The 15,344-nt window shown below is 39.1% G+C and overlaps 1 protein-coding gene and 1 pseudogene across 2 annotated transcripts; one reads left to right on the top strand and one right to left on the bottom strand.

Annotated features, from left to right (window-relative positions):
* Positions 1-1,093: 1,093 nt before the first annotated feature.
* LOC139152849 (flavin-containing monooxygenase 5-like) lies at positions 1,094-4,430 on the top strand (annotated as a pseudogene).
* A 2,782-nt stretch (positions 4,431-7,212) lies between these two features.
* Positions 7,213-14,740, bottom strand: LOC139114289 (hepatocyte growth factor receptor-like). Of its 2 annotated transcripts, none has more exons than XM_070675898.1 (4): positions 14,666-14,740; positions 10,285-10,447; positions 9,804-9,940; positions 7,213-8,795 (listed from the first exon to the last, which is right to left on the bottom strand). In XM_070675898.1, the coding sequence occupies exons 1-4, from the start codon at positions 14,674-14,676 to the stop codon at positions 8,609-8,611; spliced, it is 498 nt and encodes a 165-aa protein (XP_070531999.1). In that variant the 5' UTR covers positions 14,677-14,740; the 3' UTR covers positions 7,213-8,608. The 2 variants fall into 2 exon arrangements, with proteins under 2 accessions (XP_070531999.1, XP_070531998.1); XM_070675897.1 differs by lacking the exon at positions 14,666-14,740 and adding an exon at positions 11,088-11,558.
* Positions 14,741-15,344: the final 604 nt, after the last annotated feature.

Below are 15,344 nucleotides of genomic sequence, written 5' to 3'. Positions count from 1 at the left end.
GAATTCAAACGAAAACCAGCACTACGAAGAAAGTTTCCTGTGGCGATAGCTCCATGCATAACACGCCATGAGTAGTCGCCCTCTTTTTTAGTGATCGGTGGAACATAGCAAGCTTTAAAGTTTGGTTTTACAGTATCTGATAAACTAAGGATATCCTTCCATACTGTGTCAATGGCATCTGGACAACAAATTGAATACTGAACTAAGATAAGATATTTATAAATCGCACCTCTTTCCAGTTTATAAAAGGCAAGATTGAGTTCATTTGAGTGGTGTAGTTCAAAACAATAGTGAGAAGGAGACGCATCGGTTGGCTGCTGATTTTCCAGGTAATTACTGATAATTGATTTCATACTATCTGGGATGGCATCATTGATTTCTCTGAGTGTCCGAGTAAGCAAACGACAAGAACGGATATTAACTTTACTAGCAATGTCTGATGCTAACAACCAACGTTTCTCATGAGTATCAATTAAATCACAGATTGTAGTAATTCCACCGCGAACAAAACAAGCTTTAATACTGTCACACACGTTGTAAAGTTGTGGGATGAGCGGGTTATGAAAAAGCGGTTCCTTCAAAATCAGATTGATGTCATCAGGATTTCCTTTGCGTATTTTTTCAGTCGACTCCCAACAAGTGAGTAGTTCTGGATGGAATTTTGGAAGAGTAACGTTGCTAAATAAAATTCCATCTGTTAAAAGTAACTGTTTCTTGTAATGTAACTGGCCGACAGTGCTGAAATAGAAGTCTGTGAAAAGAAAAGTAGGATGTGGAGAGTCTTCGTATAGATAACGCTGTAGATATCTCAAGCGAAGTGATTTAAGACGTGTAGGAAGATGAATCAAATCTGAGCTTATATATCCCAGATATTTCGAAGGGACAACTATGATCTAATGAGATATTATGGAGCAGCAATCTCAGTGTCCATTTCAAGAAGCACTGCAGCATAACACACAGACTGATTTCCGCGTGCCCTCATAGGGCTTATTATTTCTTTTCATGCAATGCAGACACAAATTATCACAATAGTGCAAACCTTTCCATATTGTTCTAAATATCAAGGTCAACAAATACTATCTCATCTCTCAGCATGCCTAAAAGAGTGGCTGTTGTTGGAGCTGGAGCCAGTGGGCTGATTGCCATCAAATCTTGTCTGGATGAAGGTCTTGAACCAGTGTGCTTCGAAAAAGGCACAGACATCGGTGGACCGTTGAATTACCATGACGATATAAGAGATGGTCATGGAAGTGTGTTCCGCCGTTCAACAATTATCAACACAAGTGAGGAAATGATGGCGTTCAGTGATTTCCCACCACAAAAAAATTTCAAAACTATATGCATAATACCTACGTTATGAAGTATTTCAGGCTCTACACTGAACACTTTGGTTTGCGAAAGTACATTATGTTTAAAATCCAAGTCAATAGAGTCAAACCATCAGCAGATTATGACGCAACTGGAAAGTGGGATATAGAATATATAGACAAGGAGAAAGAGACGAGCAGGACGGAAACCTTTGATGCGGTGTTGGTGTGTACGGGCCATCATGTTGATCCACATGTGGCGAAATTTCCATGGCAGGAAGACTTCTAGGGCAGAATCGTCCACACTCATGATTATAAGAAATTAAAGGGTTACGAGGATAAACGTATAATGGTGATCGGGATCGGCAATTCAGGAGCTGATGCAGCATCAGTGGAACTGGCGAGAGTTGGTTCACAGGTAAGACAGCACTGGATAACATATGTATTACAGAATTTACCTGCATTCTAATACACTGTAAGAAGTAGATTAGTTTGTATCAGTTCAGATGGGCTGCATCGAATATATGTTCACATTCTAAAGTACCAATAACGGCAACCGTCGATGAATTTTCACTCTTTCCTTTAGTATATCAGTCGCAAGTTTTTGTTCTTCTCCCCAACGCATGTCGAAAATCGACAATTTAGTTTCTCAACACAGAATACCTACGCGTAAAATGCAAACTTAGTGTTTATATTTAAATTCTAGTCCATCCATACCAGAATTGACTTGTTAATGGTAAAAGTATAGGATAAAGCCCGAGTACGAGGGCTCTTCTGGTATATAAAGTCCAACCCAACGATAAAATGTCGAGGCCGCAGGCCGAGACATTTTATCGTAGGGTTGGACTTTATATACCAGAAGAGCCCGAGTACGAGGGTTTTATCCGACTTAAAAACTATCGCCCCTAACTGATATATTTTCGTTTTCAATGTGTTTACGTCAACCGTCCCCTTTGTCAGTGTAACATGTTTAGGATATGAATTAAAACTTTTATTTGTGAAATAGCCTTCCAATGTAATGGAACATCCTACAAATGCCCTAGGGCACATTATATAAATGTCCTAGGGCACAGCAGATTTTGTGTTGCAGCTGGTTTCCGCTGTGTCACCAAATTTTAATATTAAAACGTACCAGATGTCTACAGAATATGACATGTTCACTTTTGATTGGACAGTACTTTACTACGGCGCTGTCATTCGTTTCTGGAATTTGGTGACCAAGGCTTTATGAGTAAATAAAGCACCCTGAATTGAGCACTCTGATTGGTCAATCAACAGTAGATAGTTTTTAAAGGATGTTTACACATATAAAGGCCGCTGAGTTGACAAAGTGAATACTGAGAAATCAGTATACTCTGGAGAGTAGTGGAAGAAACTAAACTTGACATTGTCAAACACAAAAGTAGTGAAAAAATAATCAGAAGTTACAGCTACTAAGCTAAGCCCTTTTATTGAAGTCTAATCGTAAACTACAGTGTTGAAACATTTGTCAATACTATCTGTAGTAGTTCACAATTTCCAACAAGTTTCACAATCTGTTTGTTTCGCTTTTGTGTGGATATGTCATCAATTAACTACACTTCGGTAATCCAAAGTCGGTGGCGACAGATTTGCATGCCCACGATTTTGAATTTAGATCTACAACACTAAAAGTGCCACAGTGGCTATCAATATTTCCTACTGATTGTGATTTCTTAAAGGCATACAGTCACCTGTAATCTAAATATGCCCATATATGGTCAAAGGGGCGTTCCTTGTGAGGGCACTGTTTTTAAAAAGCGGCAACCCGCTTAAAATCTGTGATTGGTTAGAATTTTCTCTTTCCATGGTAACTGTGGCAAAATTGGAACAGGTGACAGTAAACCTTTAATACGTTTTCCGTGCGTTGTGAGTTCGAATCAGACTAAATACACCATATTTTCTACCCTGGATAAATACCTCTACTGGTGAACAGAATTGTCCCCGAGGTTGTCTTTCGTCCAGTCAAGCGATGTATTAATTGCTTCCATAAAGTTTGTGTGCGATCTGTGATAGTGAGTGTACGAGCGCGAGTGCTTCCCGAGCTTTTCAGCGTGTTGAGGGGTCGCAGTCAGAAAAATTGTAACAACTGTAACCTCGGTTATTGCACCACTCTTTTTGAAAATGGGGATTTGGCTGAGCGGTTTTGTCTTTGGCTTCACCGCGAGGTGATCGGGTGCCGTGGTTGTGAGTTCGAACCCGATTGAATACACCGTAATTCTTGATCACCTCTAGGTTTTCCTGAGCACCAGAAGAGGAATCTGGGTAATGAGCCGGGTCGGAGAAAACGGTATTCCACTAGACATATTTGCTGTAAGACGGATTTTTGATCTTGTTGCAATGTCTTGGAAGGCATCGTTTTCTGAGCGCACTCTGAATCAGCGTTTTAATCATACCAACTATGGACTACGACCGAAACACAGTGTGGTCCATCAACATCCTACGGTGAATGATGGATTACCAAATGAAATCTTGTCTGGTCGTGTCAAAGTCAAGGCCAATGTGAAGCGTTTCTTGGAAACCTGTGTGGAGTTTGAAGATGGCACAGTGGTAGAAGACATCGATGAGGTTATCATGGCAACAGGATACACCTTTGGTTTCCCCTTTCGTGGATGAATCCGTCATCAAAGTTACCAACAACGAAGTAACAATGTACAAATATGTATTTCCTCCACATACGAAACACGGTACACTGGCGGTTATCAGAGTGGTACAAGCCCCTGGCGCCCTCGATCCAATATCAGAGCTTCAGTGCCGTTGGGCTACAAGGTTTTTCAAAGGTCTTGCAAAGCTACCTTCTCATGAAACCATGATGGTTGATATTAAGATAAGAAAGAAGCGGTGGCTTTAAGATATGTCAAATCACAGCAACACACCATACAAGTAGATTATATTCCATACATGGATGAAATTGCTGAAATGATTGGTGTCAGACCCAACAGCTTTTTCTTTTTGATCCGAAATTAGCTTTCAAGTGTTTTTTTGGTTCAACCTTACCAGTATCGTTTAACTGGTCCTGGAAAATGGGCAGGTGCAAAAGAGGCAATACACTGTGGTACAGAGTCATTAACGCCACTAAAACACGCCCAGTCGATGAACCGTTAAAGGACTCTGGTCTTGGAGGGTTTTTCAAGTTCCTTGTCTTTGTTACTTTAATGATAGCACTCATTGTTAAATTGCTCTAGCTTCATCACTTGGTAAACTCTTGCTTTACCAAGTGTTGATCAAACTATACGGGCCCTCGCACGCTCGGGCCCTTCTGCCGTACGACCTCGGGCCGCAAAAGCCGTATCAGGGCCGTAAAGATTAGCACTTGCCAATATTTAGAATTTAAAATAGTCAACATCCCAGTGTAAACTCTATGGGGAAAGGTAATATTTACGATTTTCGAAAAACTAAGACAGTGAAAACTTTATTTACTCCAAGAGCTTCAAAATGAGGCCAAATAAGCGGTAGGCCAGAAAAGAATTGTAAAATTTTAGAGTCCGAATATCAGTCCTCGAGAGGCATTCTACCTATAAGGAAGTAGCATTGAAATTGGTTTTCTTCTTGCTCCTGTATTTCGTGTTCAGCTCAACAGTGTAACGCTCATAACATTTTGTCCCAGACGCAACCTATAGGAGGTCACCTAACCTCAATAGAGGTCGCTATTTAAATTTACAAATATACTCCAATTTTAGAATTGATTAGGAAACGTTCATAGAAAAACGTTGCTACGCGACGATACCAATATGTGAAAACACTCTAAAATGTACATAAAAGCAGTCTGGTGGTGGCCTCGTGATACAACAGTTTTCATCATAATGCTCCACCTTAGCCATGCCAAGGGATAAAGATTTTCAGATAGTAATTATAAATCAACGAATCATTCGCTCTAAATTGCATAGTCGTGTTCACAGTTGTTTTACATCCTGACATTCAACCAACTCTAAACTTAATGGGCTTTCCTGTACAACTGTAAAACATAATAAGCTCTTGAAAGCGTCTTTGCAGACTCCCCTAGCCGAAGAAACATACAATTCCCTCCAGGTGCATTCTCGTCATTTTACTTTTCACAATAAAACAATACTCGTTAAAAATCGACCTTTCATATTTTCGTGAGAAAAGCCTTTGCCGGCAGAACCAAGCCATGTCATTTGGGTAGTGTGTTGTACCGTCAAATAGCTATCACGGTGCATGGAGTATATATCTGGATATGACTAACAAAATAAGTCAACACAACAAGTCGGCATATTAAGTATATTGTAATGCATTTCTATTTTGGCATCACTGTAGAAAAGGAAATTGTAATTGAAAAAACGTCAACTGTTACAACTGGTAGGACACATTACTCTTGCATCTTAAGACCAAAAATGTCCCTAACTTCAAAAAGGTTCCCGGTTTTTTCAGTCGAACTTGATATCCGAGCAGACTGTAAAGGATTTTTTAATTAATGTCTAGGTGTGAAGTTGTTGAACTTTATAACATCCCCAAGAATGTACTGATTAATAAGATTAATAATAATGCTTTATTCCAATTCCAAAAGTCTGTGAAAAAATAGAAACATAAAGAAAGTACTGAGAAATGTCTCGAAAAACGAGAGTGAAAAATAGTTGTCTAGCAACTAATCGAGTCCACTCCCGAGTACATGGTTGTTTGACAAATTCACAGTATGGACTGACTGTAAAGACTGGGATTACATAGAATATGCAAATTAACCTTTAAATCAGTAACTATGGAGACGGATAGTCCTCAAGAAGACAATAAAGCAGAGGTACATGACATATACTCTTGGAAATTTAAACAGAAACCGTTTCAAAATTTACACAATGGAATATATATGAAAATGAAAACACAGGATTAAATCTACATTAATGGAATGTTCTGTCTATATTCCAGTTAAATCGATATCTACTAGGCATTTCTCTAGGTATATCATTCCAGATCTTTGTTGCAGCATATTTTATGGTAACCTCACCTGCCGTATGTCTAATTTTTGGAATGGATCAATCTTTATGAATGCTTTGTCTTGTACTATACATATTTCGAATTGGAAGGAAAATCTTTAAAAGCATCTGGTAGTCTATGATTTAAAGCATCATGTATAAAAACTGCAAGCTTTAGGTTATGTTGCTTAAAAATATCGAAAATATCAAGGTTCTTAAAAAGTGGTGATGAGTTTGCACTATAATCACCGAAGGTCATCATACGAAACATCGTCTTTTGGACCAGAAAAATATCATTCAAATAAGTCGAATACGTATTTCCTTAGACTTCCAAGCCAGACATTGTGTGGGGTAGAACAAAGGAATTGTTAAATAATACAAGTGTGAAAAGCTGTACTACATGAGGTAATTTTAAGAACACACCCGTTAACTTACTGATTTTCATTCTGACTTGTACAATGTGATGTTTCCATGATAAATTGTTGTCAATAGTTACTCCTACGAAAGATGTGTGACCTTCAGAAGTAGCAGTGATTTGATTTGGTACGTTGAGTTTCTATTTAGTAATAAGTCTGTTTACCCCAAATTTCATTGATAACTCCCCACATTTCTTTTGTATCCCTCTTATTGGCCATTAAAAAGTTTACGTAATAACACTTTTGGCTCTTATTAAAGCATTTGTCAACGTATTTATAGAGTTCTTATAATTACACAAAAAGGTTCCTTACATTTATTCTTAATTAAAGAAATACAGTCACCTGTTATCTAAATATGCCCATATATGGTCAAAGGGGCGTTCCTTGGTATTCAAAATGCCCATCTTAGGGCGCTCTTTTTAAAAAGTGGCCACCCGCTTAAAATCTATGATTGGTTACATTTTCTCTTTCCATGGTAACTTTGGCAAAATTTGAACAGGTGACAGTATACCTTCAATTTGACATACAAATTGTGCTTCATACGAATTGAATTACGAATTTCCCTTGTATTCCAAGGTTTATTCTTCATTTTCTTAGTTTTACCCTCAAACGAAAGTTGTGCATGTTTGAAATGATAGCACAAAATTTAACACAGAAAATCTGATCTGCAGTATTGACATCTTCAGGCAAAGAACGTTTTCCCATGATTCCATTTCATGGTCCCCTATGAAATCATCTTTCTTAAAATTTGAAAAATCTTGTATTTTTCCATTCCAACCCTAACGAGTTAATATAAGCGATCAGCATGACTTAAAAAAAACCAATCTGTCTTTTGTCCTAATGTTATATTCTTATATCCATTTTAAGTATTAAAAAGCAGCAATCATTATGACTTCAAAATTCTGCATGTCGTCAACATCATATCTTTAAAGGGTATATTTTTGGAAAAAACACTAGCTCTCCCCAGCAGTAATCCTTTTCCAAACCCTTAATATTGTATCCTGGTAACTGCGTCACTGATGTTACGTGAAAGTGAAACAGTAAGGGTTGTGTATCTATGGCATCATGTGCTATAACCTCAACAAATTCTACGCTGGCAACCATGAAAGTTAAAGAGGCACTCCCACTTGGTAACATTTTTAAAACACATTTTTTAATGCCAACGGTCGATGTTTAATGTGGCGACTGCGCACGGATCGCGAGATATCGATAAAAACATGTCATTTCCCGAGCGTATTTTTCACATCCAAAAGTCTCTGATTATGACCCGAAATCCCCCGAAGGTTTATTGTTGTGCTGATGGACGATATTCTAGGGAGTCCAAAAACGTTCGAATGACGCAATTAATTTACCTCCCACTGCGAAGACTTTATATACATTATTATGCCTTAGCCACCTCTGATGACTACATTTTGTCGTCTGTCACACAGTTACGCGTAGTTCGATACATAGCGGCCGCCAAGTGGTGTGCGTGCATACCACGCGGCGGCCGCTATGTATCAACCAAACGTAACTGTGCTGGTCACCTATGCGAATTCTGGTGGAATCAGCAAACTTGGTTTTTCGGGGTTTTTTGCCAAGTCAGTAAGACTCGGCTTTATCCCACGGGACATGACCGATCACCAACGCGAATGGTACAGCAGGGTACTCGTACTCCATAGCTTAGTTGACAATGGCCCCGGTGCTGAACGTTCTATGTTCGGAAGCTAAATTTAGTGGGCCACCGGAATTCAAACTTTTACTTTTTTGAGCACATGTTTTTATCGATATCTCGCGATCCACGCGCAGTCCCCACGTCAAATATCGACCGTTGGCATTAAAAAAATTTGTTTTAAAAATGTTACCAAGTGAGAGTGCCACTTTAATATTGATGAAACTGACACTTCCAATTGTTTGGAGCTTGAGAAAGTTTTTTCCAGGGTGATAGGAATGTATATTGCATTCACCTAGGAGACCCTTGCCAATGCGAGTAAACATAGTCATATTTAGACTGAACAAGCGTCAGGTAATTATCGGATTCTGATTCTTCATCAGCAGATTTGAGTATATTGTCCACCGTATGAACTATATCCTTGAAGTCTGGTCGCAGGTCCGGATCCAACTGCCAGCACGCGTGCATGACATCATACCTGAAGAAAAGGGTAAAAGCGACTGAATTGACGTGATCTTCAGGAGTGATTTTAACTATCCTCAATTATTGCCAAAATTTCAGTACAGATACACAAGATAAACATGCATGATACAGACATACAATATCAACATGCAAGAAGACATGTGACATGTATTATTATCGGGAAAACATTAAGGTAGAAGAATGCGCCTCCGGGACAGATATTCGGACTGTCAAACTTTTACAATATATTGGCCAACTTGTAGGGAGGGGCTCATTTTGAAGATTCTGGAGTGAATAAAGTTTTCATCGATTTGGTTTTGCGAAAAATCAGAAATTTTATTTTTTGTCCAATGGAGATAACCAAGGGGTGGCGGACATTTTGAATTTCAAATCTTGGTAGATATTGAGTAATTCGCTTCCCCATTTTGCACTGATATCCCCGATATTTATTCTAGATTTTGAAAGTGAGTGTTTGATAGTTTGCCACTTGAGAAAAGTTTGAGCAAAAATTTAAGCCTTTCACTTTCAAGGTGTATACTACCTTAATGTCAAGATTCGTACAAAAAATCATCACAAGCTTTCTCAATGCTACCGCGAACACCTTTCAGTTTGCAGAAGCATTGTTGCGTGGTGTGCATGTTCTCATCCACTTCAATATTATATCATCTACCGTTTCTTTTCGTGAGCTACATACTGGTTACATAAATGTGCTTTTGAAGCAGTTGAAAAGATGGGTGTTCGATGCTTCCTTACTTCGCTAAACCACAAATTTGTGGCGTACAAGGCTGCATACACAGACTGCAGGTCCAGATTGAATTTTTGCGTACGCTGTCGGTTGGATTGATATCTCAAGGCAGCTGACTGGATCGACAAGAAATCCAATGAACAGATTAAATGTTCTACGCATTTTTGTGACAGTCGCGGTGGGAGGTTAAGAATCTTTTGATTCTAAATGTCAACGTGTGGTGTTCGTGTAAGCATTGGCCTTGTTGATGAAAATTTCTCACTTAATACGAGGGCTTACACTTCATCTGGTGTGTAAGGCGGTTTTTGCAGTCGTTTCCCCTTGTCGAGATAATCAACCAGATCCCAGTTGTCGATAGCTGGGTATGGAGTCTCTCCTCTTGTCATTAGTTCCCATAGCAACACACCATAGGCCCACTTTGGAGGGAGGGAAAGACAGAGACAGACAGAGAGATACAGAGAGGTAAAGAGACAGAGATATATTCACTCATCTTAGGCCATGGTAGCATTTAGAGTGAAAATTTTAACGTTTTAAGTAACCGTTTGAATAGATTTAGTAAAATTTAAGCACGGCGACATCGCAAAAGATTGCATTGTTCAGAACTGAAGGACGAGGTGAACTTGGATAATGTTCGTACTATAGTTCACAAAAAATATACTGTGCGATTGTAAGCTCCCTTATTTATTTTATGAAATGTTATTTCTGCTTCAAAATTAAATTCCACTTTTGCAAAACACGACAGATAATTCAAAGTACTCACCACGTCAGTTTTGGTATCGTAATGTTGTTTTCTAAAGCATTCTGGCGCCATCCATTTGGCGGGCAATTTGGCATTTTTGTCATTGCATACGTAGTAGTCGCTCTCATAGATGTCACGTGACAGTCCGAAATCTCCAACTTTTACCTTCTTCGTCTCGTCAACCCTTGAGATGAGAGATTGAAGTGTTGAATTTTAGCTTTCATTTTCGTCGCGATATAGATACAACAATTCTTTTTATCACAAAGTTATATGAAACAGGGCTGAAAACACAGTGTAACAGATTTGAATGAAAATTGCATTTGGATCAAATTTGTCTTACGACGACATTTTAAAAATAATGCCGCCCAGAGTACGGCAGAATTGACACCGACGCCCAATCGTAGTATATTCTTCATTTGAAAGACATCAACACAGCATAGGTAGCTTTTGCCTTTACATTAAGTCATTATAACCATTAAAAAATCAATGTGCATATGTATTACATATGGAGTAATCCACGTACCAAGTTTGAATGGAATCGCTCCTAGCATCACTGAGAAATTTGAGTGAACATCCGCACCAACATCAAATACAGGAAACAAAATGGCCGCCAAGCGGCCATATTTGATTGGATCACAAAACAAATTGGCGTGCACATGTATGACATAGGTAATAATCCATAAGTTTGAATGAAATCGCTCCAGGCATCTCTGATATATCTGCGTGAACGGACGGACTCACGCACGCACGCACGCACGCACAGACATGACCAAACCTATAAGTCCCCCGGACGACTAACAAACGACAAAACGGTTTATACATACATGCAGTTCCTTGCAGCAAGATCTCGATGGACCATTCGATGGATCTCTGACAGATATCGCATACCAGTGGCCACTTGGTGTCCAAGCGAAACTAAGTCCCATACCGTGAACACCTAGAATTATTATATTTAAGGTAGAACGCGCCTCGGGCACAGATATTCGGACTCTCAAACTTTTACGATTTTTTTTCAATATACCAATTGTGGGGGTCATTTTAAAGTTCTTGGTGGAAGAAAACTTTTCACCGTCTTAGTTTTTCGAAAATGGAAAATTTTATTTTTCTCCATAGAGTTAACACAGGGATGGCGGCCATTTTGAATTTTAGATATCCGTAAATCTTCGGTTACTTATTTCTCCACTAACAAAATTTGCACGGCGACCCCCGGTTTTTATTCTTGATTTTGAAAGAGAATGTTGGAAAGAGTCCTTAAGGAAAGTTCGAGCAAATGTTTAAGTCTTTCACTTTCGAGGCGCATAGTATCAACCTTAAAGTGTGAGTCCTGCCACATTTTGAGACTTTTTCGTTTGACTTTGGGCATATACTATAGTTCTGGTTGTCAATGAAATTGGTATTAATAAAACAAACATTTACACACAAACTGAAGCTTATTTGAGCGGTTTTTAGACGGTTGTATTATGTTATTTCGACGAAAACACGGGAAAAGTTGCACTTTTCGATTTCCATCATGGCGACATTTTCCGGAAATTGCCGAGCTCGCCCCGTTTTGGCGTAAGTAGCTGTGACGTCACTAATAGAATGGGTGATGGTGACTTCGTGCATTGACTATGGAGATAGTGATAATTTCATGAGTGAAAGCGGTGCAACTGAGAATATCTTCGTCACAGAAGATATGACAAAGCTGTTCAGAATTTACAGGCCTGCAAATTTTAACAGTCGGAACCTTAACCTAAACGAGAACAAGAGCGGAACTCTTGTGACAAGCCCACCGTGACCACAGTCAAACACACCAGTGCACCGTGACTACCGTACACACTACCGCAAGCTAACAAAATATAAATATAAGTCTGGAGTTGCCATCCCACCTTATTATTACTTCTCAAAACAAATTGCCTCGTTCAAAATCTGTATATGAAAATTTTAATCACACCATGACGCTTGTAGATAAATGTAGTAGAGATCAAGTTGAAAATTGTCCACCGTTCATAACACACATCTTTCCTATCAACAGCTGAAAGTGGAACAGGCTGAGGGTCATATTAGCATAAACACCAAAGGTAGTATTCTCGCCGCAAAATCTTCAGTTCGGCGTTATAAAACCTCACATGAACATTGGCACTTTTAAAAATATGTGACCGTAAAGACATGTCTAGCCAAATTCTCGGGAAGAGATAAATTAAAATTGACATGATGTAAATATCGGGCACACTGGCACCCGAGGCCGGGCGGCTCAGCCGGCCATTTCTGTGACGGAGTGATCAGCTACGCTTCCGCAGTTTTTTTCTTGATTACATGTAAATGTCAGCGATATAAAGCTCAGTATTCATTGTTTCATGACTGCGAAATTCTCAAAGAAGCTAAAATATTTTAGGGGAGACTTAGTCGAGCAGAAGGGAACAGATGACGACAACGCGACTGCTTCGTCAACAGTATAAACTTCTTTGCTAAACGTTGTGTCACTGTTACTGGCAGCGCCGTGCTGTATTATACACAACCTATCGTTCAGTCTCGCAAAGAGTCAGTCAATCACTACGTAAACTTTTTAGGAATATAAAATTAGATATCTCCTAACGTTACTAATTATAGAGTCACACATGCATGAGACCTAGTACTTGTATTCATTTATTTATTTACAATCACTTTCGAAAAGCATCTGAATCGGCGATCAGTCTTGGGGGATGTAAACACGGCCATACTTCTCCGCGGCCCCCGCATCCTTGACATGTTTTGGGCAACCTGTCGCAGTCTTGCTGCTGTTCTCGCTCTTGTCCACACTTGATGATGATACACACGCGAAGCTTTCTGGTGACAATGGTCGTACTGGTATGGCATTGCGATTACATAATCGATGTAGTAACTCCAGGAATTAAAGTCTATCTTACCGTACATCTGGCTTCCGAATTGTTTATTCGAAGTCACGGCACTCGAAAATGTGCACCGCAGAAAACGCTTGTCTGAATGCCTCTTTTCCGACCCTTTCTTGTAATTTTGTCAAATGCGGCTAATACATCATCCTAAAATGCAATAAACTGACAATGGCTGCAGTTACTTCAGCCACCAAAGGCGTAACTTCTCACCATGTTGAAGCCACAGCGGTAGGCATTCGCTATGGCCGAGGTGAACACACTCACTCGTACATTCTATTAGTTACGTCATTTCCGGTGGCAATGCCCGCGAATTCCGAAACGACCCGAATGGCAGCTAACTTCAAAGTCGCACAACATATTGCATTTTAATAATATTTAACCGCGTCGTTTCATTGGGGTGATGCATTTATTTGATTAAGTAGGGGTGGCAAAATCATATAGCATGGCTCATTTTAAGCAAAATTCACTTTGAATTTATGCGGGACATACAACCTTAAGGGAAATAAAGTTACTATAATGGGCCACGAAAACACGTATTTGGACTCTAAAAATCTTACCGACTCGTCCTGCCGACAGCATTGTATGCATTCATTCTGAAATTTGTCGAAATAATTTACAAATACCTTTCTAACTTTAGAGAGAAGCCAGCTTCTCCCCCTGTACCCTCACCCCACCCAATCCTCAATCTTTTGCAAAATAACTTTAAAACTGTATATATTTGTCACAACAGGCTTGACGGCAATATTACATTTCAAATAAACGTAAATTATAGTTAAGATACTTCTCTGTTCTGAATATTGCACAGACATGCACCTCTCTATTTTATTCTTGAAGACAAAAAAAGAGCAGCTGAATATGTAAATATTTTAATGAACGGATGAATGAATAGAAGAATAAGTTGTGTAATTCTAAATAAATGATAAATATATATAAATAGCTGAATAGCTGGATCTGCAGATGCCACTGTCAGATAGAGAGACAGGCAGATGGACTAGTAAGGAAACAAAATTATGCAAAAATAAATATTTAATCCAGAACTTAATATGGCATCGCAAACTGTTGATGTTTCATTGCTTCATCACACATCGTCTACTTGCATGTTTTAAGGTAGAACGCGCCTCGGGCACAGATATTGGGAAACTCAAACTTTTACAATTCTTTTCTGACATACCACTTATCAGGGGTCATTTTGAAGCTCTTGGTGCAAGAAAACTATTCATTGGCTCAGATTTTGGAAATTTTATTTTTCTCCATAGAGTTAACACAAGGATGGCGGTCATTTTGAATTTTAGATATCCGTAAATCTTGGGTTACTTATTTCTCCACTAACAAAATTTGCACGGCGACCCCCGATTTTTATTCTTGATTTTGAAAGAGAATGTTGGAAAGAGTCCTTAAGGAAAGTTCGAGCAAACGTTTAAGTCGTTCACTTTCCAGGCGCATACAACCTTAAATGCCTTTTATTGCCCACAAGTCTGCGATAGGTACCGATCAAACGGGTCAAAGTTGATTAAGTATGTGACTCAGCTCACCCTGTCTTCATCTTCGATGAAGGTCTTTAAGTTACCGAATTTCATGTAAGGAAGGATGATCATCGGAACAGCGCGATCATCGATGCATATGCCGATCAATGTCAGCACATTGGGATGTTGCAAGTCTTTCATCAGAAGTCCTTCCTCCAAGAAATTTACAGATTCGTCTCCGCTAGCATTATCTGGCCAGAACAAAAGCAACACTGCTGTCAATCTGGACGCAGGGAAATGCCGACAAACAGCTTGGTCAAATGCAGTGGCTTAATAAATATTTATGGTTTCTTTTTTAAAAAAACGAGCAGTTAGACTTTCTCTAGGTATTCAATTTCAAAAAAAACATAACAGATTCCCTTTATAATACTTTTAAGTTGCCTATAGAGCCACTATCAATTCACCTTCTCATTAAGCTGAACGAGTACCCTTTCTCATTAGTTCATTACATGTATTAGAAAAATAAATATTCCTTGATTCTATACAATTATGCATACTTGCAGTGACTCGGCCGTCAATGTCACAAACTTAGTTGCAACATTTAGTGGTTCCGTGACAACTAAAAATCTAAAATTGAAACAAAACGACAAGTAGGCCTACTCGCCATGGACCATGACTTTTCGATGAAATCTTCGGAGCAATATTTCATTGCTGGGTCAAGGCTGTGAGATTATGTCCCTTCTAGCGT

The sequence above is a fragment of the Ptychodera flava genome, chromosome 16, assembly GCF_041260155.1.
Source record: "Ptychodera flava strain L36383 chromosome 16, AS_Pfla_20210202, whole genome shotgun sequence".
Taxonomy (NCBI): domain Eukaryota; kingdom Metazoa; phylum Hemichordata; class Enteropneusta; family Ptychoderidae; genus Ptychodera; species Ptychodera flava.
This window is presented reverse-complemented; position numbering and strand designations above follow the sequence as displayed.

Bases quoted from the DNA above. Each gene is read 5' to 3' on its own strand.
- LOC139114289 (XM_070675897.1), bottom strand. From the start codon at position 11,149: ATGCGATATCTGTCAGAGATCCATCGAATGGTCCATCGAGATCTTGCT. The intron at 10,448-11,087 runs GTATGTATAAAC...TCTCATCTCAAG, and splicing joins CTTGCTGCAAGGAACTGCAT to GGTTGACGAGACGAAGAAGG. The intron at 9,941-10,284 runs GTGAGTACTTTG...CTCCCTCCAAAG, and splicing joins ACGATACCAAAACTGACGTG to TGGGCCTATGGTGTGTTGCT.